This window comes from Anolis carolinensis, chromosome 6 (assembly GCF_035594765.1).
Source record: "Anolis carolinensis isolate JA03-04 chromosome 6, rAnoCar3.1.pri, whole genome shotgun sequence".
NCBI lineage: Eukaryota > Metazoa > Chordata > Lepidosauria > Squamata > Dactyloidae > Anolis > Anolis carolinensis.
This window is the reverse complement of record NC_085846.1, coordinates 99,426,741-99,450,821: the sequence shown is the minus strand read 5'-3', so window position 1 is coordinate 99,450,821 and position 24,081 is coordinate 99,426,741. Positions and strand designations below refer to the sequence as shown.

General features: G+C 37.8%; 1 protein-coding gene across 8 annotated transcripts in view; it reads left to right on the top strand.

Moving 5' to 3' along the window:
• arhgap21 (Rho GTPase activating protein 21) overlaps nt 1–24,081 on the top strand; it is a 126,261-nt gene that overhangs the window by 57,091 nt on the left and 45,089 nt on the right. For all 8 annotated transcript variants that reach the window (XR_010007087.1, XR_010007086.1, XM_008112405.3 and 5 more), the window contains exons 2-6: nt 2,479–2,661; nt 3,859–3,883; nt 17,844–17,936; nt 18,460–18,538; nt 19,938–19,992. Coding sequence is in view for 6 of the 8 variants with exons in the window: in XM_008112405.3 (XP_008110612.1) it covers nt 2,479–2,661; nt 3,859–3,883; nt 17,844–17,936; nt 18,460–18,538; nt 19,938–19,992 (435 nt within the window). In the remaining 2 variants the exon portion in view is untranslated. The remainder of the gene's footprint in view (nt 1–2,478; nt 2,662–3,858; nt 3,884–17,843; nt 17,937–18,459; nt 18,539–19,937; nt 19,993–24,081) is intronic.

Genomic DNA, 24,081 nt, shown 5'->3' with positions numbered 1-24,081 from the left:
CTTTGCGGGAGGATACGGTGGCTTGCAATGTTCTCCCTTGAAGAGGAGGGCTTACATGCAACTGTGAGAGGCTCTTGTACCCCGCATATCCATGTGTCCTGCAGGGTACTTCTCTTTGCAGGAGGATACAGTGGCCTGCCATGTTCTCTCACAATGAGGAGGGCTTGACACGTGCCTGTGAAGAGCTGTTAAGAGAGCTCTGCGCAGCTGCGTGAGACTGGGACAGTTGAGACCGGGGCTGTGTCACACTACCTTGACTATCTTGTCACCACCAATGTATTAGTTCAGTCTATATTTGAGAACTAGTATACTGGGGATTCATAGCTGCAATTTCAAGATAACTTTTCAGATCAGTGTCTCCTGATCTGACATGAGATCTCAACAAGGCCCTGAAATTACCATCATGGTGCAAAGGTATGATTTTTCATACCCTAGAACTACTGTGTACATTGGTAAATGAAGGAGTTTGTTTTGTATCCTTTCCCTTTTGTTGCTTCTTCTACCTGTATTTTGCTCTTGTCGGCCACAAAGGACAATAGTTTCCACAATTGGCAGAAATTTCTTACTGTTTTCTTCTGCTTTCTTATTTCCTTTATCATGATGATGGGTTACATCAAGATGTTTTCGACTGTGAATAAGCAGGAAGTTTTCAGCTAATCACAAGTTGTTCTGATGGTATTCTGTTTTTTGGTGTCCATTGAAGACTTCTATTGCATCTTTTGATCACACAAATAGTTTAGCAACCAAGGCACCAAGCTTCTGATGACCACCCTTTCCCCCAACTTTTCCTCTAAATAACACACAGTACTTACAGAGTGTTCCTTGTAGATGAAATGAGTAGGCTAACCAGGGAAATCTATTGAACCATTTAGACTGAAAAATTAGATGCCTCCTCTTATCCACAGGAAACACATATCCTGGCAAAGGAGTCTGTGGATTTGGCACTAATTGAGCTTTCACATGGTCATCAGAAACAGTCTTGTTCATATAAAATCTGAGGTCTGACAATGCCACGCCTTCTTGTCTTTGCTCCTTTTCCATGGTTTCTTTGGCAGGTCTTGGATTAGATGAACCAGTGGTAGACACCTCAGTTTCCATAGTTTCCTCAGTTTTCACCTGCAATCTGAGTGTGCATGTTCTGGGGTCTTCATCAGTCCCAGCTGCTGCAATGTTCCTCAACCTGCTGCCTTCTTGGTCGTCAATATTTGGCTGTTCCTTTTTTGCCATGAACTCAAAAACATTCAGTTACTTTGATAGACGTTTAGGCATCTTCTGGAGTCAGGAGGATGAAAGGAAACACTGACAGCAACTAACAGGGCTTTAAGTATCAGAACAGGCACTCAAGCTAGCAGACGATTGCACAGTAGGACAGCTGTGTTTGGAATGACCCACAGCTGCTTTCATGCCTTCCTTTTATACCCCAGTGGGAGGAGCAAGAAGGCAGACGTAAGAGACAGGCCCTGAAAGGGGAAAGAGCAAGAGAGCAGTGACGTGACTATTTTCAGGTGTTTTTAATAATATTTCAGAAACTATTAAAGATAATTACATGGGTAAAAAACAAATGAAACTTCACAATAGATTCTGTAATTAAGTTCAGATTTCACAAAAATGTTGACTAGAATCAGGGATACAGAATTTTGAAAGCTCTCATATACATATATTTCACTTTAAATTGGAATATCTAAAAATCACGATGTATGACTAACACATATTACATTTTAGAAACTACATAAAATACCTTTAATCTAGTAATTAGTCATTCAAAAATACTTGATAATTATGGAGATATTAAAGTATCAGGTTTTTAAGCAATCACAAATTATTATGTACCTGGAAAAATCATAAATTGTATTTAAACTTAAGTTTTTCTTATGGAGTTTAACCTGAGGAGTTCGATTTTGATGTCAGTTTCGGTGTATTATGCCATCTTTATGTCAAAAATGTTGACTAAACATCCATGATATCAAAACATGGTTGCTTCCATTATGTCGGCAATTGCTGCTATTGCAATGTAAATTGGCGGAAAGTTAGGTAATGATAGTATGAATAAATTATAAAAATTTGATTGATATAATGCTTGCAGTTTTGGAGGAACTCTATTTTTTGCTTCACATAGACTTATCATGGGGATTTGGTTAACCAGTTTTTTAAAAACCTGAATTTATTTTGGGAGGGGGGGTTGTATGCATTAACACCCCCACCTCCCGGCTACAGGCTTGGGAAAAGGGAAAAGGTTGAAAACAACAGACATAATCCAGTGTTGGACTACTGGACTGGATGAACAATAAGACAGCACACTATGTTCATAATGTAATCGTTTGTAGTCAATAAATGTTTCATTGATTGGTAGAAACAGAGATGGGAAATTTGGAACAATCCTTTGCACAGATCATTGTACTTTTATGAAATTATTTTCAATAGCACCGTGGAAAATATACAGTGGAAAACATGGTTCAACTGGCCTTTTCTTTTCACTAGGTGTCCAAAAATAAAGATGGAAAAGAACAAAGTGAAGCTGTATCCCTGTCAGAGGATGAAGAAGCGTTCTCTTGGCCAGGACCCAAAACGGTAGTTTTGCAAAGAACATCACAGGGCTTTGGTTTCACCTTACGGCATTTCATTGTATATCCCCCGGAGTCAGCTGTTCAGTTTTCTTTTAAGGTGAGTGCATAATGAACTAAATTTCAGAAATTACCTCATTTATTATATAGATGCACTTGAGTGTAATGAAGAATATTTATCTAGTAACATAAGCTCAGCCTTTTTACAGCCTCCTTGTCCAACAAGCCCAACTTACTGATAAAGGGAGAAAAAGAGGGCTGGTCAGGTGCAAAAAGGGTTTGTAAACAGACCATTTCAAGAGATAGGACCATACCCACAGTTTTTTGTAAAGAAAAGTCTCCTAGTGAAAATTCAAGAAATTGCATGTCCATCAACTACCAGTGTCTTCAAAAGAACAGGGGCAGGAGGGGGGGGGGAATTCACTGATAATTACTAACAGGGAATGAATGGATGCAGATGCAAAACCAACCAGTAATACTTGTCAGAGTTGAAGGAGTCATACTAAAAGAATTAATGCTTCTCAGTAAGCTACACAAGACTATATGGCTTAATAAAAGGTAGCTTCTTGGGTTCCTTCTTGAAGAAAATGACTGTTTTGACCATGCATTATCAGTAGCCCTTCTGGGTTGTGGTCAGAGAGGTTCAGGACATGGTAACCCCCAAAAGGCAGCTTTAAAAAATGTTACTCTGCTATATACTACATGCATACTGAAAGTTGAAGGATTATAGTAACAGAAAATCTTTCGTCTATGGAACTCCCTCCCCAGCGAGATTAGATCAGCTGCCTCCCTCCTGACCTTCAGGAAAAAGCTAAAAAAGTGGCTTTGGGACTAAGCCTTTTTAATGGTGCAGTAAGAAATTAAGAATAACACAACGATGAATGGAACAGCCCTGGAGTATGACTTGGATTGCATGATTTTTACTGATGTTTTAATGTTGATATCTTTTTAACTGTTTGGTTTTTAATATGTCGTTTATTTACCGATATGTATATGTGTGGCATCGAATCGTTGCCTTTGTAAGGCCACTCTGAGTCCCCTTCGGAGTGAGAAGGGTGGGGTATAAGTGTGGTAAATAATAATAATAATTTTGGTAACTTTTACTTGGAGAAATTTCCTAGAAAGGCTTGCCTGTTTTTTTTTTTAAAATAGAAACAAATATTACCTGTGAATCCAATCCCTTTGTTGCTGAGTTGTACAATTTGTGGTAAAAAGCTTTGAGATGCTTAGACATGAATGTTTTGAAGAGGTTGATTTTTAAACAATGACTTTGGGTGTTTATGATTTTCTTTTACAGGATGAAGAGAATGGAAATAAGGGTGGTATGTGTTTTCTTTCATTCTTATATCTTTTGAGTAATATAAACACTATAATGAATATCTTAGACTGATAAATGACATAACTCAAATCTCTGTTCTTTTACTGTTTTATGGATATATTAGAATCATTTTTAAATACAGTAGTCTCACTTATCCAACATAAATGGGCTGGCAGAACGTTGGATAAGCAAAAATGTTGGATAATAAGGAGGGATTAAGGAAAAGACTATTAAATGTCAAATTATGTTATGATTTTACAAATTAAGCACCAAAACATAATGTTTTACAACAAACTAACTGAAAAAGCAGTTCAATACATGGTAACATAATGTAGTAATTACTGTATTTACGAATTTAGCACCAAAACATAGCAATGTATTGAAAATGTTGGCTACAAAAACATTGGCTACTAAAAGGCAAACTGTGTTGGGTAATACAGAATGTTGGATAAGCGAAGTTTGGATAAGTGAGACTCTACTGTACTGGTAATTGGTTATATCAAGGATTAATATTATAAGTTGGTAAACTGAGTTGTGTGGAATATCAGAGTCTATAATTTGTTGAATCTGGAATGAGATAGGCGAACCTATGTCTTCTCGTGGCCTTCTGCTCCCCCATTTCTTCTTCCAGAGTAATAGTTGTTCTTGAGGATCAAACTATGAGTGGAATGGGATGGGCATTGTGGGCTACAGAAGGGCATAGAAAGGGAAGAATTTTACAAGACTTCTTTTCACCAACCAGAATCTCTTTCCACTCATGACAGACCACTCTTGATCCAAATTACTTATTTTGTATTCACATGGGAGGCAGCATTATGCAGTGGCTTGAGCATTGAACTACAACTTTGGAGACTAGGTTTGAATCCTTGCTCAGCCATGGAAACCCACTGGGTGACCTTGGATAAGTAACAGTATTTCAGTTTCTGAGGATGGCAGACCTGTTCTTGAGAAGTAAAACCTGTGATAGATTTGCCTTAAGGTTATCATAAGGTGGAAACTCTTTGAAGGGCCACAACAATGATACACACATCAAAATTGACTTAAATGTGAACTATGTCAACTTAGAGTCTTACCCCTGTAGTTATGTGTGTACTTTTAATTCTGGCTTGAGATTTCATGGTGGAAAGCTGGGAAAGGGAGTGGGGGGCTGGTGCTGCTGCAAGGACAGTAATAGATATGCAGAGAAGCAGCAGAAGGAATGGTAGGAAGTTGGATGGCCCTTTTGGTCTCTTCCAACTTAATGATTCTATCTTTCTGTGAGGTGCAGCTAGTTAATCAGCAGCCACAAATTCATAAACAAATCTGCAAAAAGAAGACCTGTAAATGTGTCTGTGAAATAACAACTGTACTTTCATCATGATTTCTTGTGATTTCTACCCTGTTATGATCTAACTTCAAAATATTTCATACCTTTCCACTCTACACATAGTATCTTTAAAATTTCAGGTATGTAATATGTCCAGTCATAGCTATTAAAAGTATGTTGATCACATAATATATCATCAGAAGTTAAAAACAGTGTAACAGGCCATAAGAGGAAGAATCAATGTGAATATTCCTACTAAGGCGCTCATAATTACATGTTGTGATCAAACAAGCTAAGAGCAAATGCAGAGCCCAAATTATAATGTTAGGGTTACTTGTGGTATGCAGTCCAAACATTTGACTGAAATGTGTATTAGCTCCAGTGGCAGGACTTCAAAGTTCAGTGACAGATGCAAAGGAGGACCTTTAGGTATCCTATTCATCTTGTTGCCTTGGCAACAGCCAAAACTGACAGATTCTCTCAGCAAGTTCATGAAGCACCTTTGTCATTTTTTTTCTTTTTTGAAGCAAATAGGATATGTAGAAAAAAATCCCCTCTCTCACACTTTAGATTCGAGTTAGGGGTCTGGGTAGCTGAACATTCCTAAAATATACCATGTTATATTTTGAACATAATAAAGTTGTTCCATATTTTCGGTAGTTTAACAGAATTATCTATAACTCAGACAAAGGGACCAGTAAAACCCTGTCTGAATATTCCTTGCCTGAAATGCATGGGGTTGTCATAAGCTGACAGATGCTTTGAAGACACATATGACACATAATATGTTATTTATGAAAATATGTATATCCTGCCCTATATCATAAAATCTCTGGGTTGCATACAAGGAAATCTGTTGAAGAAATCTAAAAATTAAAGAAAGCACAATAATTCAAACATTCTAAAAATATATAATAAAACCAATTAAAATATGTTTTACTACTACGACTACCCCATGTGCTTTGGCAATATAGATGTGAAGATCAGTGATGAGCAAATTATTCTTCACACCACATCACTGCCATACTGTAAATAGCTTATTGTTTATACTCGTATATAAGTCAATTTCATGTATAAGTCGATGGCAGGTTTTTAATCAAAAATTAATTGGGGGTCATTCCCCCGAAACGGAAAAGCAGCAATGCACTTTAAGGCTGCCAACTACCAGGCATTCAAAAAGGCTGGAAACAATGTCGGTCGTAGTGGAAAGTAGGGGATGATGGCACTTCTTTTAAAGTTCTCCTGTGATGGAGCAAACTGTCTTCTTTCGCCACTCTGTTCAGAGAAGGGGATGGTTCCTTTTTTTGATAAGAGTTAGGGTATAGTACTAACATTGACCCATAAATAAGTCAGATGAGACTTTTTGGTTAGATTTTTTGACCAAACGTTCTAGACTTATACTTGAGTGCTGTATAGAGTACTTTAATTTAAGCCCAGTTCAGATCCCATCATGGTCCTGAGTACATTCCTGGAAGCAGAGAAAGTCTTGTGAGTGCCTGACCCATTCATCTTCTCTGCTGCTTCTTTTCCAAAAGTGGGAGGGAGGTCTTCACCGAATACTGCTATGGCTCATGTGCCACAAATCCTGGGAAACAAGGCTCCTCCAGGTTGCCTGATTTGCTTGCATGGATTCTCAGGTGCCATGGAAAAATTACACTCCCCAATTCTCTGGCAGACTAGCTGCATTCCTGCCACTTCCAGAGAGAGAAGGAGTTCTTTTGAGGATCAGATTACAATCAGAAGCTGAGAAGAATTCCACATTGCCTGCCTCTGTCTACTTGCAAGCATCATGAGGTGGGGAGGTTTATATTTCAAACCCGGAAATTACAGCGTTTAACAACAACACAAGGCATGGTGTGGAGAGGATGGCACCTGAGAGCGGTGAATAAAGCCAATGTGATACGTTCACTGTTTCTCTTTCCTACCTGGTTAAAATGATGGGATGGATGAACTTATGTTTCAAATACCCCTGTCATTAGCAGTTTGCTGGAAAAAATAATAGTAAAATATTAGCTATGCCCAAGCATTTATTAGGGAGAATCACTGTCCGTATGTAAGTATTATATTACTGGGTTGTAGTTTAGCACTAGGAATTATTGACAGGTGAAAGGGGGGGGGGAACCTATGTACTCAAAGGATTAGAAAGTTAGAAAGACGAAAATGGAGGAAATTAATGTTGATGGTTCATCATAATTTAAGTACTGTTAAAATTAGGTTGAAATGAAAAAGATGAACAAAGAAACAGAGAGGTTGGAATGCAAAGTAGAAAATAAGTGCCTAACTGCAAAGATGGAAGCAACACTTTTGGACTGTGGTTTTCGGAATTTAGTGAGCTGAGTGGAGGTCAGGGAAAGTAGTCTCAATTTGATTATCATTACTTGATTTATTCCTAGCAGATAATTATATGCACCCTTTTTCTGGTGCTGTTGTTTCCAGTGCAGGAAGACTGTAAAATATATGAGTTCATGGCAATGGGATACACTGCTGCAGAATAAAGTAGTAAGGACTACTTGTGTACACTAGGTTTGTGTAATACAGATAAACTGTGATCCGTTTTGGTGTCTTGGATTTTGATGGGAGTCCTGATCTGTTTTTTTGGGAGCCTCCCAAATTTTCGGGGAAGCCAAAAGATTGATTTTCTATCCGGTCCATTGATGGTAATTGGGGGGGGGGGGGGGGGGAGAGAGAGAGACTTCTCACAGGCTCCTCTTTCTATCATTTTAGGCATCATGTTTGTCTTTATATCCTTCATTAAGACCTGGATTAAAGGCATCAAAGTTAAGATACTAGCCTTACTGTGACCCTTTCCCTTCTGTCAGTTCAGGAGACTGGGTTTAATGCTTTATTAAAGCTGGGTTGTTGTATGTCTTTCGGGCTGTGTGGCAATGTTCCAGAAGTATTCTCTCCTGACGTTTCGCCCACATCTATGGCAGGCATCCTCAGAGGTTGTGAGGGATGGATAAACTAGGCAAGGAAAGGAAAAAATATATATCTGTGGAGAGTCCAGGGTGTGACAAGAGTCTTTTGTCACATCCTCCCGCACTCCCATGTGTATCCGAAAGCAGCCGGTTTCGACAGCCACTGTTCTGTTGTGGCTGGTAAAAAATGTCGGTGAAGCCCATGGCGTTACAGCCTTCCAAACCAACCAAACAAGCTGAAAGCAAACACCTGTAATAAATCCGTGGACAAACTTAGTATACACAGTTTCTTAGTGTCTACTTCACTTTGTTGGATCCCATATGTATGTGCCTTCAAGTTGCCTGTCAACTTTGGTGACCCCATTAATTTCCTATGGTTTTCTTTGGCAAGGAATACTCAGATGTATTTTTGCCAGTTTCATCCTCTTGAAATGAAGCCCACAGTAACTGGTATTCATTGGCAACCTGCCATCCAAGTACTAACAAAGGCTGACCCTGCTTAGTTCCCATGATCTAAGCATCTGGTGCTTATAGGGTATTTTGGCTTTCTATACATTTATATAGCTGTGTAGAATTTTTACTCATTTAATAATACATTTATAAGAAAAAATTATTACTCTGTCGTCAGTTTATGCTTACATTGATATCTCAATGCTTGCCATTTTTGAACAGCCTAAGAACTAAAGTCATTAAAGGATGAGGTTAAAAGAATCTACTTTTATGTCTGTACTGACTTGCATATGCTATAGGTGTGAGGTAGAGTTAGTATATTTAATTTATCAGCCATAATTACCATCACACCATTTTTAACTGGGATATTGCTAGTATATTATGGTTTAAACTGTGTGCAAAGGAGCCATCTAGTGGCAATACAAAGTGAAGCCGAAATATTGGATTCTTTAACAAAAGTTAACGGAGTACAGAGCTGACAGCTAGTGGCTTCCATATCAGTGGAGCAATGAATTTCCTCTGACTTTCTGTATCAAAGTTTAATTTGAACTTTCAAGAAGAAATTTAGGGTGTTGAACTTACTTTGGAATCAGCAAGCAATCAAATTTTTCTCGGTTGAATCACTGGCAGTTTGAGCTTGGTTTCCATTGAATTAAATGGGCCTTTATTTAGACTTACTTTAGTCAAATCATCCATGGCTTTGTCTAATCCCCACAAAGGTGTAAACTGTCTTGTAGTAGCAGATGCCACAGAATTCTTGAATTATATGTTGGAGCCCTAAATTCACCTTCATTGGAAGACCCCAGTTTTTGTATTATGAAAAAAAATGAAACATTTCTTTCTGTTCAATTTCTTAACTTTGGGCATTTTAATGTATGTCAATAATAATAATAATAATAATAATAATAATAATAATAATAATAATAATAATAATATCTCTTCCTACAGCTCGAGGCGAGATACAACATAATTAAAACAAAGGATAAAACATGATTAAAATCCATACAAGATACATCCACTGATGACATGCAGATTCAAATTCACAACTTAAAATTGACTGGGTAGGTCAGCCAGAAGAGATGGATCTTCAGTTATATCTTTAATTCTGACTTTAAATCAAGCTGTAGAATCTTTTCTGGGTCATTCCACCGTCTTGGGGCAGCGGATGAAAAAGTCCTCTGGGTGAAGGTCGCCAGTCGAATTCTGGCAGGCTAGAGTAACTGCCCCCCAGAGAACGTAAGGGACAGACTGTACAGGAGAAGGTGATCCTGTAGGTAACCTGGACCCAAACCATGTAGGGCTTTAAAGGTCAAAACCAACACTTCATACTTTGCCCGGAAACTAATTGGCAACCAGTGGAGTGACTTTAGTATAGATGTAATACCTTCACTCCTGGATGTTCCTATGGCCAACCTGGCTGCTGTGTTTTGAAATTATTAGAGTTTCCGAACTTGGTATAGTGGTAGCCCGATATAAATTGCATTGCAGAAGTTCAACCTTGACGTTACAAGCACATGCACTACCATCTTTAGGTCCTTGAATTCTAGGAAGGGGCGCAACTGGCATATTAGCCAATGCTGGTAGCAAGCACTCCTGTCTGTGGCATCTACCTGGGCTGACATTTGGGGAGACGGATCCAGGAGTACTCCCAAACTGTGAACACAGTCTTTCAGGGGGAGTGTAATCCCATCCAGGACTGGTTGACATGCCTTCAACCCCAGATTAGAACCCTTGATGTCAAACACTTTTGTTTTGTTTGGATTCAGTTTTAATTTGTTTTTCCTCATCCAGCCCATTACCTCCTTCAGGCATTCATTCAGAGGAGAGATACCATCTGTAGCTAAGGCTGTTTTTGAAGGCATGGAGAAATACATTTGGGTATCATCAGCACACTGATAACACCTCACCCCATGCCTCTGGATGATCTCTCCCAGCGGTTTCATATAAATATTGAAAAGCATTGGAGATAGAATGACACTTTGTGGGATGCCACATAACAGTTCCTTTTCTGAGAAGCAGCTGTCCCCAAGCACCACCACCTGGAACCTGCCTGAGCGGTATCACTGGAACCACTACAACACAGTGCTTCCAATCCCCCAACCCCCAAGGTGTTCCAGAAGGATGGTATTGAAAGTGGACAAGAGGTCTAGAAGCACCAACAGGGACACACATCCCTTGTCAGTGTTAAGAACGGAGATCATCCACTAAGGCGATCATTGTAGTCTCAACTCCATATCCTGCTCTGAAGCCAGTTTGAAATGAGTCAAGCTCATTTCCAAGACATACTGGAAGACATCCAAGACATACTGGCACTGGAGATTTTTATGTTCTCCTCTTACTCATCTCCCACCCACAAACTAACAAACAGTCCATTTGTAAGTTTTCCATGTAGAAGAATGTCTATAACCCATTTATATTGGTTGCTCTTTGCTCCTTAAATTATAATTTGCTAGAGCTGTACAGTATCTAGAGCTGTACTCAGTTTTCCCAATGTGGTAATTCTGCAGATTTTCATCATTTTTAAAAGAGAAATATAGTTTTGCCTTAGAACCCTTCCCTTATTATTCTTAGCATGATCTTCACCCTTTCAGACACTGCTTCATGCTAAATTGAAATTTTCATTAAGTTGTCCAATATGCGTTCATAGCTAGCATCAACTCAGGCTCCATCAACTTATATGTGAAACTAAGGTTTTGTTTAATTTTGTTTCATTATGAGTTACATTTACTTACTTACCACTTGCTGTTTGTATTTCCTAATAATAATAATAACCTAAGGTGCATTTGTACTGTGGTCTTATGTACATGTAAGTAGTAGTAGTAGTAATAATAATAATAATAATAATAATAATAATAATAATAATAATAATAATAATAATAATAATGTATTTTCTGTGTTTCCTTGTGGCTTGAGGCAGGGTACAACACGATAGAACAGAACACTATTAAAATATGTATAACACATATACATAGGTAAAATACAGTTTAAAATTACCGATAAAATGCAAGTTGAAATTCACAAGTTAAAATTGATTGGATAGGGCTGCCAGAAGAGATGGGTCTCTAGTTGCACCTTAAATTTCTGACAGCCGATTTAGCTGTTTATTTGCAGTTTTTTGTTGATTCCTGGAGTATGCAGGGATCCTTTTGGATCTTGTAATCTATTCTTGTTTTTAGGATCCTGAATTCATTAGTATTTTTTGCCAAATATATATATCTCGTAACACCTTTCCCCAATTAACCCCAAATAGTATATGACTTTAAAAGCACCAGTAGGGATCCTTGTTTTTTTTCCTCCTGGATATCAGTTATTGGGCTTCATCCAGTCTTATGACTCATCACAGACATCTGTACAGTTATTCTACCACCTTCTTTGCATCCAATGTAAAAGGCGACATTAAGTTGGCATATGTTGGCCCATGGCTAAGGGATAAACTGAAAAACAATGACGCCCTCAGCCTTATTGCAGTTATTTCAGGCCAGTTTCCTGGCTGGCTTTGTCCACATAATATTATTCTATATTATTAGTTTCATTGGTGTGCTGATCTGAAAGCTCGGCAGCTAAAATCAGTTAAAGAGGTTTTATCTGTTGGACCTGATGTCACTGTCTTTGCTGTTGCTATTAAAAAAGAAATGTAATAACGTGGAACTGGTGTTTTGGAAGCATGGCTTCTGATGTTTAATTTCCTGCCTGTCTCCAAAGATACTGTCACTAGCTTAAGGCAGGTAGGCTTTCTATTTTAAACAGAGCATCTTTCTGACAGAATAACCCTAATTACATTTTAATATGACTAGCGGAAAGGACATGTGTGAGAAGCAAATAGAGTTGAGGCTCTGATTATCTATTCTATAGTTTAGCTAATGCAATACAATGCAAATACAGGTCTTGTGAATAATTGAGAACTCTGCTTTCTCTGTTTGATACATATACCAGTGAGGGAACAAATGTTCATAGTATTTGTCCACAACCCTCCACATGTTGGAAAATTTTGTTTTCAAGTTTAACAGAAACACACACTCACACACACACACAGATATATTTCATAAAATTGGTCGAAGTTTGCAATCATTTCCAAATACAATTCCAAATTGTTATCTAAATTTCCTTTAGTGTAACAATGTAGTGTTTCCATTTTGAACACTTCCTGGAAGTAAGGGTTTTTAGGAGACTTGTTTGTATCATATTCAGGTATTTGCATATGATTGGCAAAGCATCTTCTTTTATGACACTAATAATGGGTTGGTTGTCTAAGATTTTGTTTGTTTGTTTGTTTACAAATTTAGGAAGATTATCTATTAGATTGCTCATTTGAAGAATGACAAGGGATAATTATTTTTCATAGTCATGTTCTTCTGAAATTATAATAAAAGTCATTTTTAATATGTGTGTGTGATATAGAGGTACACATTTGCTCAATCCTTGATACATTTTTTCAGGTGCCACTTACATGCACCTGAATAATTATTAATGCTGGTTTAATGATTTGAGAAATATATAGCTTTTCATTGAAGTAGGAAGAGAAAATCCTTTCTTCCTCCAATAGCATGTTGACTGTAGTGGAGACTCTAATCCCTGCAAGATATTTTTGGCGCTTCCCGCTTGGTATTCTGCTACACTGTTCCTTCCCATTTGCCTTCTGATTTTGTGTAGTGGTGTCCATAGCAACCGCCATCATTTCAATTTCCTCTTTTCTCCTCTTTTGGCGAACACTTTTCATTCCATGGGAGCTGCGATGCCTCATCTTTCCTGATGCGCCAGTCTAATAGTTTTTTACAGAATGCATTTCTCCTGCTTCATTTTCTTCAGAATGAATTCATTATATTAAATGCCTAATGATAGATGTTTGTGTCCATTGTGAAGTATCAGGACATGCAGCGTTCTGGATATCCTAAGAATTTGTATGTAGTTTCTTATGGAACTTTTTTCTTCCCTGGATAGAATTAAGTGAGCTTTTCTCTCATTTTCTTTTTTCCTATTTACAGTATTCAGTATACTTTGGCTTTTCCTCCATTGGTAATCTGTAGATTAAGTTTCATATATTAAAAATATTGGAGAGGGGAGAGACATTTTTCTGTTCATACCTTTTTGAACACCACCTTTGCAACAAAAGATATAGAGAGAAATATTGGAGTCTGGGCCATCATGATGGAAGTATAAAAAATGCATTTTCAAATTTGACAGAGATGTTTTAAAAACATCTAGAAAAATGAAATGTAAATTTGCTATACTTAATTTCCTGAAAATCACCATACAGCTTAATTCTTGTCTCTTTGTAATTGTGTCAGTTTGGTTGTATTCAGGTGTGTGTATGTGTGTGTATTTAAGATACTTCATATTAGGAGATTATATTGTCGAGGTACCATCTGGATAAAATAGATTAACTTTTCATAAGGTGGGTCAAGAAGAGATTAAAGTTCTCTTAGGCCTAAAATTCAGTGTGTTGTGGAAAATTATATACTTCAGAAGTTATTTTTGCATGTGTGGTAGAATAAAAACTGATGCACATTTGAACAGGATTACTGATGTGAAGAGTCTTAACAGTGTGATCTCATTAAAATAATTAGCTTCAGGTGTATGATTTTCTGTTTCAAATATAAAGTTTATAAAGATAGGAGAAAATGGCCAGTATATTCAACCCTTCATATCCACAGGTTCAACCATCTACAGCTTGAGAATACCCTCTAAAAACCCAGAAAACAAACCTTGATTTTGTCATTTTATATAAGAGACACCATTTTAGTATAGCATTGTATATAAAGGGACTTGTGCATCCATAGATGTTGATATTCACAAGGGCTCCTGGAACCCAAACCCAGTGGATACCAAGGGCCCACTGTATTTTTAAAGGACTAGAGCAAAGCACTTCCTGAAATATCTCTGTAAATAAGCAGAAACAAAATGTGGAAATAGGGGGAGAAAGAGATCATTATTAAGGGATGTTTCTTTATTTTTAAAGCATCCTTTAATCCACTGCTCATTTTATCTAGCAAGGATTGGCTGTCTTCTGTATCTCAGGAAAAAACGTAGTGATAAAAATAATGCTTGCTCAAGCCACTGCAAATCTTGAAGACACTGCCTATTACAATTTTGATTAGACTTAGGTTTTGGATGAGAAACCAGTAGTTCATATGATATGCTATAGCTATCTTTTTGAGGAAGGAACTGGCGAAAATGCCTCTGCATATTCCTTTCCTAATAAAACCCCCTGAAATTCATGGGAGTGCCATAAATCAAAGAGGAACTTGAATGCATGCACACACATATCCTTTTAAAAGGCATTCTTAGTCTATACAATTTCAGATTTGACTTTGCTGTATTTGTGTTGGTCATCGTTTCACAAATTGTAATCTTTATGTGTGTCTTGTGGTTCTCAGCATGTCCCTTCCCCCCACTCATAACTTATTACTGAGTTCACTTCATGTCTCTACTACTAGCTAGCATCTCATGCTAGTATAGAGCTTTGGGTTAAGAAACCCTGCAGGTTTTATGGCACATCTTGGCAGTGCCAATACAACAGTTCTTTTATACAGATTTTAATTTTTTCTTCTTCCCACTGAGAACTATAGAAATACATCCAGATACAATATGTGAGCATTGGTTGTTGGGGTTTGAATTGCATGTTTACAAATGATGTGTTGTTAAAGATGTGTACTAAAAGAAGAAAGTGTTTGCTTTTGTTCAATGGCACTTTAAAGAAAAATTAATAAGAATGTTAAGCCAGAGCAATCTATAGACTGTGCATTATTTTATGGTTCTTTGAGGAAAAGTTGATGTTTTCAACATTTGTAGATACTAGATGTTGCTTTTAGTTTGAACACGTTGTAATCGGTTTTATGGATTTTATTTGTTAATTATTAATTAATACAATTGATGTTTCATTATATTTTAATGTTTGTATATTTTTGGATTTTAAATTGTATTGAAATGTTTTAATGTAAGCTCCTAAGAATCTCCTTTGTGGAGAGAAAAAGTGGGGTTTAAATCATCATCATCATCATCACACTGTTATAAAATGCAAGACTAAATTACAGATTTTGAATCTCCCCAGATCTTGTTTATTAATTCCTTCAGTTACACAGTTGTTTCTCATTGCAATCTTTGAAGTAAAGAAAATGTAAAGGAACATTCTGAAGCTAAATAATGATGTTTGTATTTGTTGAGTAAAGATGGCTCCTTCTAGACCAGGCATGGGAAAACTTTGGCCCTCCAAGTGTTTTGGACCTCAGCTTCCACAATTCCTATTAGCCAGTAAGCTGGCTGGAATTTCTGGGAGCTGAAGTACAAAATACCTCGTGGGCTGAAGTTTGCCCATGTCTGTTCTAGACTATGGTCTTCCCTCTCACCAAAAGCTAGATTAGCCCACTCTCATTTTCTTTCACTGGCTGGCAAAAACATTTAAATAAAAACAGGCATTTGTCCCTGGTTAAAGGGTGTTGTTGTTTTAAATGGAGGGTGTTGCACATCCCCCTGATTTATTACATTTAAAATTCATTCAAACTGTCTTTAATTTGAATCCTCTTAGGGGAGATAAAGCGGGGTATAAATAAATATAATAATAATTTAGTGCAGTTTTTATGTGGCTATTTATTTATAATTATATTTACTTTGTACTGTCCTTTGTTTCAATTGTTATTGTAAGTCATCTTGAATCTTCGTATAGGGAGAAAGGTGAAATACAAATAAAGTAAGACTTTCTTAATCAGTGGGGCGGGGGGGGGGGGGGATAAGTGCTAAGATGTCCTCCTCCCATGCATTCCTGAAACTGCAGATACTACAAAGACCTATTTTTCTGCTACCCATGACTGAGAGAAGTCCGAGCTTTCCTCCTCAGCTGCTCCCTTGAGGAGGGCAGGAAAATCGATATGGTCCCACCTTTCCTCCCATTGCTTCCTCCACAGACATTTGCAGAACAAGAATAAGGTGCATGATCGACTTCTGTTCCAAACATAATATAAAATCACACTAGAAGACAGAGAGATGCCCACAAACACAGCAATGACAGTTGTAGATTAAACTGCAGAAAATAAACCCATAGATAAGGGGGTCTTGCTGCAGATCAGCCATTTTTTCCTATAAAGATTGATAAACTCATGGTGGTGGTGGTGGTGGTTTTTCTTTTCTTTAACCTGTACTATAGAAGAAATCTTATTTGAAAATAAAAAAAAACATGGAATCACCCAATAAAACTGATTCACAACAGATTTAGAGTAGAAATAATGTCATGAACATGTCTTTGAGGTGAAGAAGCTGAGAAGGTATCGATCTAATTCAGCCTAGGTCAGAGATCCTTTTGATAGTGAATCTACACAAGACATGGGCTAACTTTTTTGCCCTGGGGCTGCATTGTGGGTCCGACTGAGATGGCCGGGGCCGTGAGCAGGCCGGACAGAGCCTGGGTCATCCTCAGGTTGTCCTCCTGGCATAAGGATGAGGCTGCTTGCCCAATCCTGATGCCGGGATTAAAATGAGACATGTGGCAACTGCCCCGATCCTCTTTCCCAGTCTTTGGGCTGTCCTTTGGCATTATGCCGGGAGGAGGGCGAGACAGGCAACAGCCAAGAGTGCTCTGGAGGGCTCTTAACTGCTGCGTGCCTCCCTCAGTTCATCCTCTCGGCATAAGGACAGGGTGACTCACACTGTCTTTATGCCAGGAGGAGGGCGAGACATGCTGTGGCTGAGAGCACGCCAGAGGGCTCTTAGTTGCTCCATGTCTTCCTCCCCTGTCCTTTCTGCATGAGGGTGAGGTGTCCTTATGTTGATAGGACAGGGAAAATGAGGATGGTCTGAGGTAAGCGCCCAGGGTACCACATCCGCCCCCCCCCCCCCGGGTCTTAGTTTGCTCATGCCTGATCTACACTAATGGATGTACATTCATATTGCCAAAGAAGCAGGATTTTAAAACTGGTGGATATTCTTCTGCTAGTTCTGTAGGATGAAATGTGCAGCTATCAAAATATGATGATTCTTAAATGATCCTGAAAAGCATGTGTAGGAAAAATACAGATTTATATGAAAAATAACACAATAAGCAAGCACATATTTCTTGTACTTTAGCTGTAAGGACATATTTTTATAGAAACTATTTCAATCCTTCCAATATATCCATAAAACATTATGTTTCCTCTCTTTCTTTAAAAAATTATATTTAAATGCTGATTTCCAGGTGAACTCAAGTTATTTGGATCCTGGAATTTAATACAGAGATTAATGCATAATTAAATGTACAAAATTACAATTTCATCTTCGTGCTTAGAATGATGCCAAGATTTATGTGTAACCTTTTTCTTTAGGAAAGCCACGAAATAAATTGGAGCCAATGGATACCATATTTGTTAAACAGGTTAAAGAAGGAGGACCTGCTTTTGAAGCTGGTTTATGCACAGGTAATTTTTCCTTATCTATATGTTAAGTGATCCAACTGTTCATGGAGCAAAACTGTCAAAAGTATTTTTTTTCTGTGAGTGACAGGAAAATGGTTTGTTTAGCTAAGGGTTGGGCTTTCCAGCTCTTCTGTTAGTCTCATTCCAAATATGGATTCATTCATATTTTTAGTGGTGGGTATTTTGAAAAGAAAATGTTATGGAGTTTTAAATTTGCAAGTAGTTTGTATATTTTTTGGAAAACACAAGAAAATACTTTTTCTTTCCTTTTCATTGTGGGGTTTGCAGACAATATACTCGTATCTGGGAGCACTAAATGACTCCCAAAGCTGTGGATCTATCTCATCCATGGCGGTGTCCCTTGTGTATCTCTTGTGTCTCACCTCTTGCATGTTAGTCATCATGGGGAAAGAATTCATTGTTTTCTTTTTCTTGGAAACACTTAAACTAGCTGAAAGCATCCCCAATTCAAGACAACAGTGGTCTGAATATTCCATCTTTTCCTCTCTCTTTTTTCTTTTCGTAGGTGACAGAATAATAAAAGTGAATGGGGAAAGTGTTATAGGGAAGACATATTCTCAAGTAATTGCTTTAATTCAGAACAGGTAAGATTTATAAGTTAATATTAAATTTTACATGAGAGATGAGGCGTTAGTATCTGACATATCACAGAGTCAAGATGTTTTTAAATTACTTTCACAAATACAGAACTTTATAAAACATATGATATAAAATGGTGAGTCATTATTTTAGTACCCCCATAGTTGGGAAATCCAATGCAAAATGTGTTTTTTTTAATAAGCCATAAAATAGTCCTTTGCCTTCTTTCTTCAGGACTGTCCCAGTTCCAGCAAAAGCATTGATAGTGCCCTGCTTTATATTTTTTCCACTGATATTTTTTGCAGCCTCATTTGACTCATAGCCAATTTTGAGTGAGCAGCAGATATGAAATTAAAATTATGTTGTGTGTTTGATCAGTACTGTATATTGCAAACCCTTAACAATTCATGAGACTGCATCTCATTATATTTAATCTGTCATTTCTATATAATCATATTTTATGCTGAGAAACATTGCATTTTATTAGTATTAAGAAAACATTATTTAAAAAGGTAGCAGAAGGATTTAGCATTTGTTGATATTGTTCTGTGAATGGTTGAAAATGAAATGCAGGTACAAGTGAATTCAGGCTAGGCAACTGGAAGGATTGAGGGAAAGATGGAAAGAGCCAAAGTCATGACAATTTTAAGAACATGTTTTACTTTTCAGGGTGTCTGGAGAGACATCTTGCTTCTAGAAAGATAATAATTCTATATCTGTAGCCAAGGTTTAAAAACAAGAGTCTGAATGTCATTAGTGTGCTGCAGTGGAAGCTTAGCCTTAAATCTTAATGTAGATCTATACTGAGTCTTCAAGATGCTTTCACCATTGGTCCCTATCCAGTCCAGAACTTGAAGCAATTTCACAAAGAAGAATTGACAAAAATACAACATTTTAAAATGTTAAAACGTCAAGCTGAACTACACAGTTTTTTCTCCACAGGAAATGTCTCTCTATGCAACTTTTTTTTAAATAACAAAAACAAAACAGCCTAAAATTTACATGTCATACTTTGACAGGAATAGTGAAAATCTAGCTGTAGCGAAGAAGCATTCGTATACAAACAGTATAGAATAATTGTCTATATTCAATGTTGCATAGTAAAGAGGACTGTTAAAAGTAATAAACAGAAATAAAATCACTTTTCAAACAGTGTTGTTGAAGGCTTTCATAGTCGGAATCATTGGGTTGTTGTGAATTTTCTGGGCTGTATGGCCATGTTCCAGAAGCATTCTTTCCTGATGTATCGCCTGCCATGGATGCAGGTGAAATGTCAGGAAAAAATGCTTCTGGAGCATGGCTATACAGCCTGGAAAACTCACAGCAACCCCCTTCTCAAACTGTTTAGTATAGCAACATATAATTTCTTGTTAATTCAGTTATATGTATCTTCCTTCCCTACAGTGATAGCATATTGGAGCTTAGTGTCATGCCAAAAGATGAAGACATTCTTCAGCTGGTAAGTTTTATTTCTCAATGCACTAAAGTAAAATGCTCCGTGCCTCTCCATCGAAGAAACTGCGAACAGGACAATAATTTGGATAGTACTGCTACTGGTGGTCTTATTTCTTTTTCTTGGTTTTTAGTTGATTGTTGCTTATAGTCTGTAATACTGAGGTTGAAAAAGGAGGTAAATATGATATGGAAAAAAGAATCAGAGACCTCCACCTTTTTTTTTTGTAATCTGGTGTGCCGGATGGTAGCATCATAAAAATAACACTGCACAAAAGATTAGAGTTTGATAAAATTATAGACAAGTACCAATATGCATTATGATAGGAAGTCAATGTAGCTGTTACTTAATGATGTTACATAAAAGAAGCAAACTTTTGCTCAGATATAGGACAAAGTGTTAGCTTGGTGTGCAGTTTTTTTAATGAAGTAGTTTTCAGGCATAATCACTTACAGCAAAATTGTTCAGACAGACAAAATATATGAATTATTCTTGAGATGTCACAGAATAACTATCCATTACAACTGGGTTGCATCCCGGATGTCAGTCAGACAAGGCAGGAGTCTGTATTCTTTTCTGTTTTGATTGCTCGGACCCCTTTTCTTCCCTGAGAAGCACAGAGAGCATACTCCGGATTTAAGGAGGGCTAGTAAGGCCTCTGTAAGAAAAGATCATGTTTTAGACATATAGTGCCATTATTTGTTTCTTACAGTCCTAGAACTTTGAGTCAAAAGAGATTCAAAGATGCTGACTGCTAGGTGGTTAAAAGAATGCATCTTTCAATGTTACCATGAAGCCAAGGCCAGGGAATGTATGCCTGCATTCAGCAAGGTCAGCGGCTTGTAAAGTGCAGGTTATGTGGTCTCATAATCTCTGCAAGATATATGTAATGTTGCAGGGTGGTCAGACCTGCATTATAGTATTATAGGTTGAATAAATATGAAGTTCAAACAAAATGAAGTTCAACAGGGACAAATGCAAGATACTTCACTTCGGCAGAAAAAATGGAAATCAAAGATACAGAATGGGGGACGCCTGGCTTGACAGCAGTGTGTGCGAAAAAGACCTTGGAGTCCTCGTGGACAACAAGTTAAACATGAGCCAACAATGTGATGCGGCTGCTAAAAAAGCCAACGGGATTCTGGCCTGCATCAATAGGGGAATAGCGTCTAGATCCAGGGAAGTTATGCTCCCCCTCTATTCTGCCTTGGTCAGACCACACCTGGAATACTGCGTCCAATTTTGGGCACCACAGTTGAAGGGAGATGTTGACAAGCTGGAAAGCGTCCAGAGGAGGGCGACTAAAATGATTAAGGGTCTGGAGAACAAGCCCTATGAGGAGCGGCTTAAAGAGCTGGGCATGTTTAGCCTGCAGAAGAGAAGGCTGAGAGGAGACATGATAGCCATGTACAAATACGTGAAGGGAAGTCATAGGGAGGAGGGAGCAAGCTTGTTTTCTGCTGCCCTGCAGACTAGGACACGGAACGATGGCTTCAAACTACAGGAAAGGAGATTCCACCTGAACATCAGGAAGAACTTCCTCACTGTGAGAGCTGTTCGACAGTGGAACTCTCTCCCCGGGGCCGTGGTGGAGGCTCCTTCTTTGGAGGCTTTTAAGCAGAGGCTGGATGGCCATCTGTCGGGGGTGCTTTGAATGCGATTTCCTGCTTCTTAGCAGGGGGTTGGACTGGATGGCCCATGTGGTCTCTTCCAACTCTACTATTCTATGATTCTATGATTCTATGAGCTGTGCAGTCCTTTTCTGGCAGAACGGTGCTGCAGGAAGGCTTGAATAAGTCCCAGTCAAAATGGGTTAAAGACAACAAGTTAGTGAGGAAAAAGTTGTTAGAAAATGGTCAGGTAAGCCAACTGTTAGGGACAGAGGAGGGTTCATAACAATCAAAATTGAAATGAATTTGGATTGCTGCCTTGTCAGTTGGCACACGGATAGAATCTGTTCATTGTGGATTGTTCCTCTTGCCATCCTGAGAATGTTACATGTGGTCTTCATGGTAATTTTTCCTTACAAATTCAACACTTTAAAATGCTTAATGGTGCGAGAATTGTTCTGAACAAATTGGTCATTCTGCAGTTGTTTTCACTTTATGAGATTTTGTTGAGCAGGTAAAATAACTACAGGTATATTAAGAGCCTTCTACAAACATTATCATACTTATTTGAAGAGAACTACTATATTGCTTACTATTAGCAATTCAAAATGTTTCACCTTTGAAGAAAGCTAGATTGAAATGCAGTGAGCATAATGAATTGCTATAATAAATCAATTTTGGAGGCATTGGTTTGACACATTTTTAAGGCTTGTTAAAGCCATTATATCACCTTTCTATTAAATGTCAGCAAAAATGAGTGTTGATATGATTTGGCTGAGGGGTCCTGTTGTGTATCTTTTTTGTTGTTTGAGGACACAGATATCTCTTTGCTCATTTTAACTAATAATATATTTCAATTATTCCCTCCAAATGCATTGGACCAAGTGCATTGGTCCTCTAATCTGCATTTTGCTGGAATGAAGGATATGATTTAGTTCTTCGCAACAATTTATGAATTAAGAATGATATTGTTAAAAAAAAGTTACATTGTATTTTATGGGCAAAGCAGGGGAAGCTCTCCTAAGTATTTTGGGAGTAAGTGCCCTGCTTCTGTGTGGACCTTCTTATTTTTACAGTACAAGGATGTGTTTACAGACATAACAAGCAAAGAGAAGGTGACTGTGACATGCACGGAAATATTTAATTACTCTTCCACAGGAAATAAATATTGTATATACTTGTGTATAAGTCTCAAAATGCATGTCAAAACCATGGGCCAATGAAAGCACTGTACCTTAACTTTTTTTCAAAAAAGGAACCATCCCCTTCTGTGAGTAGAGTAGTGAGAGCCTTGAACTTAGTCTGTCCAGAGAGAACCTAACAGAAGCTTTGGCCCCCTCTACTCTCTCAGCTGTGGCACCATTTATGATCTTTTTGAATGCCTGTGTGGGAAAATTGTGTTTATGTTGGCAACCAGCAGCAGCTGTCTCCCAAAGTGGTGCTGGCACTTTCCTCGCTTTACAGAGTAGACCCTCAATTTATTCATGAATCATATCAAAATCCATTAATTTTGGTCCCAAATTGTACCCTCAACTTATACATGAGGTCAAAGTATAAGCATAAATGCTCATTAATATAGCCCAAATCTTTAAAATTACGATGGAAGACTTCTGCTTTCTGGGTTGATGTCTAAAGGCCAAATTGCAAACGAATTATTTATTTTATTATACAATGTTGTAGATCAGATTGACAGAATGAAAAAAAGAGAAATGGAATAAAAATCAGCATCAAGAAATACGAAAAATATGATTGGTATTTGTTATATTTGAAATAAATGCTTGTGCATGCACACATTTTGTATGACTGGCTATTCAAAATAATAGCATCTTGGTGTCTCCAAATACTCTCTTTTAGGGGTATTCTGTATGGATGGGAGGAGAATGTGAGGCCATAAAAGCACCATTGTATGATCCCAATCAAAGATTTCCCTCCTCAAGCAGCACTTGGATGCCTTTCAGCAAGATGCCTTCTGTTTCCTCCTCCTTCCCTGTCTTTCACGTCACATAAAATCCTCTGATTGAGGATTCCAGATCCCTTTACAGTAGATTTGAGGCCATGTGGGGTTAAGGAGTGTGGGCTGAGTAGAAGTGCTTGCATTTTCCTTGATTTTCTTGATAACATCAGCAATTGTATTAAACTAAATCCCGGTTCCTATAAGCCATTATATGCAGTGGCATTAGTACAACCTCCTGTGGAAATGTAGATGTCTTTCTGAAGTTGTTCTGAAAACTGATGTCTCGACAAGGTTGTAGCTTCTAGAACAATAGGAGAATTTTGACTTTCTTTGTGCCAGATTGTACAAACTATTCTAGATAAAAAGAGTGAAACAAAAAGTGGGTTGCTGTGAGTTTTCTGGACCATATGACCATGTTATTTTGTCCACATCTATTGTCAAGGACAGAACGCCACAAGATTCAAAGTAACAGAGTTTATTAGATTACAGAACTCAAAAATGCCCGTAAAACACAAGGGCCAGGCAATTTTT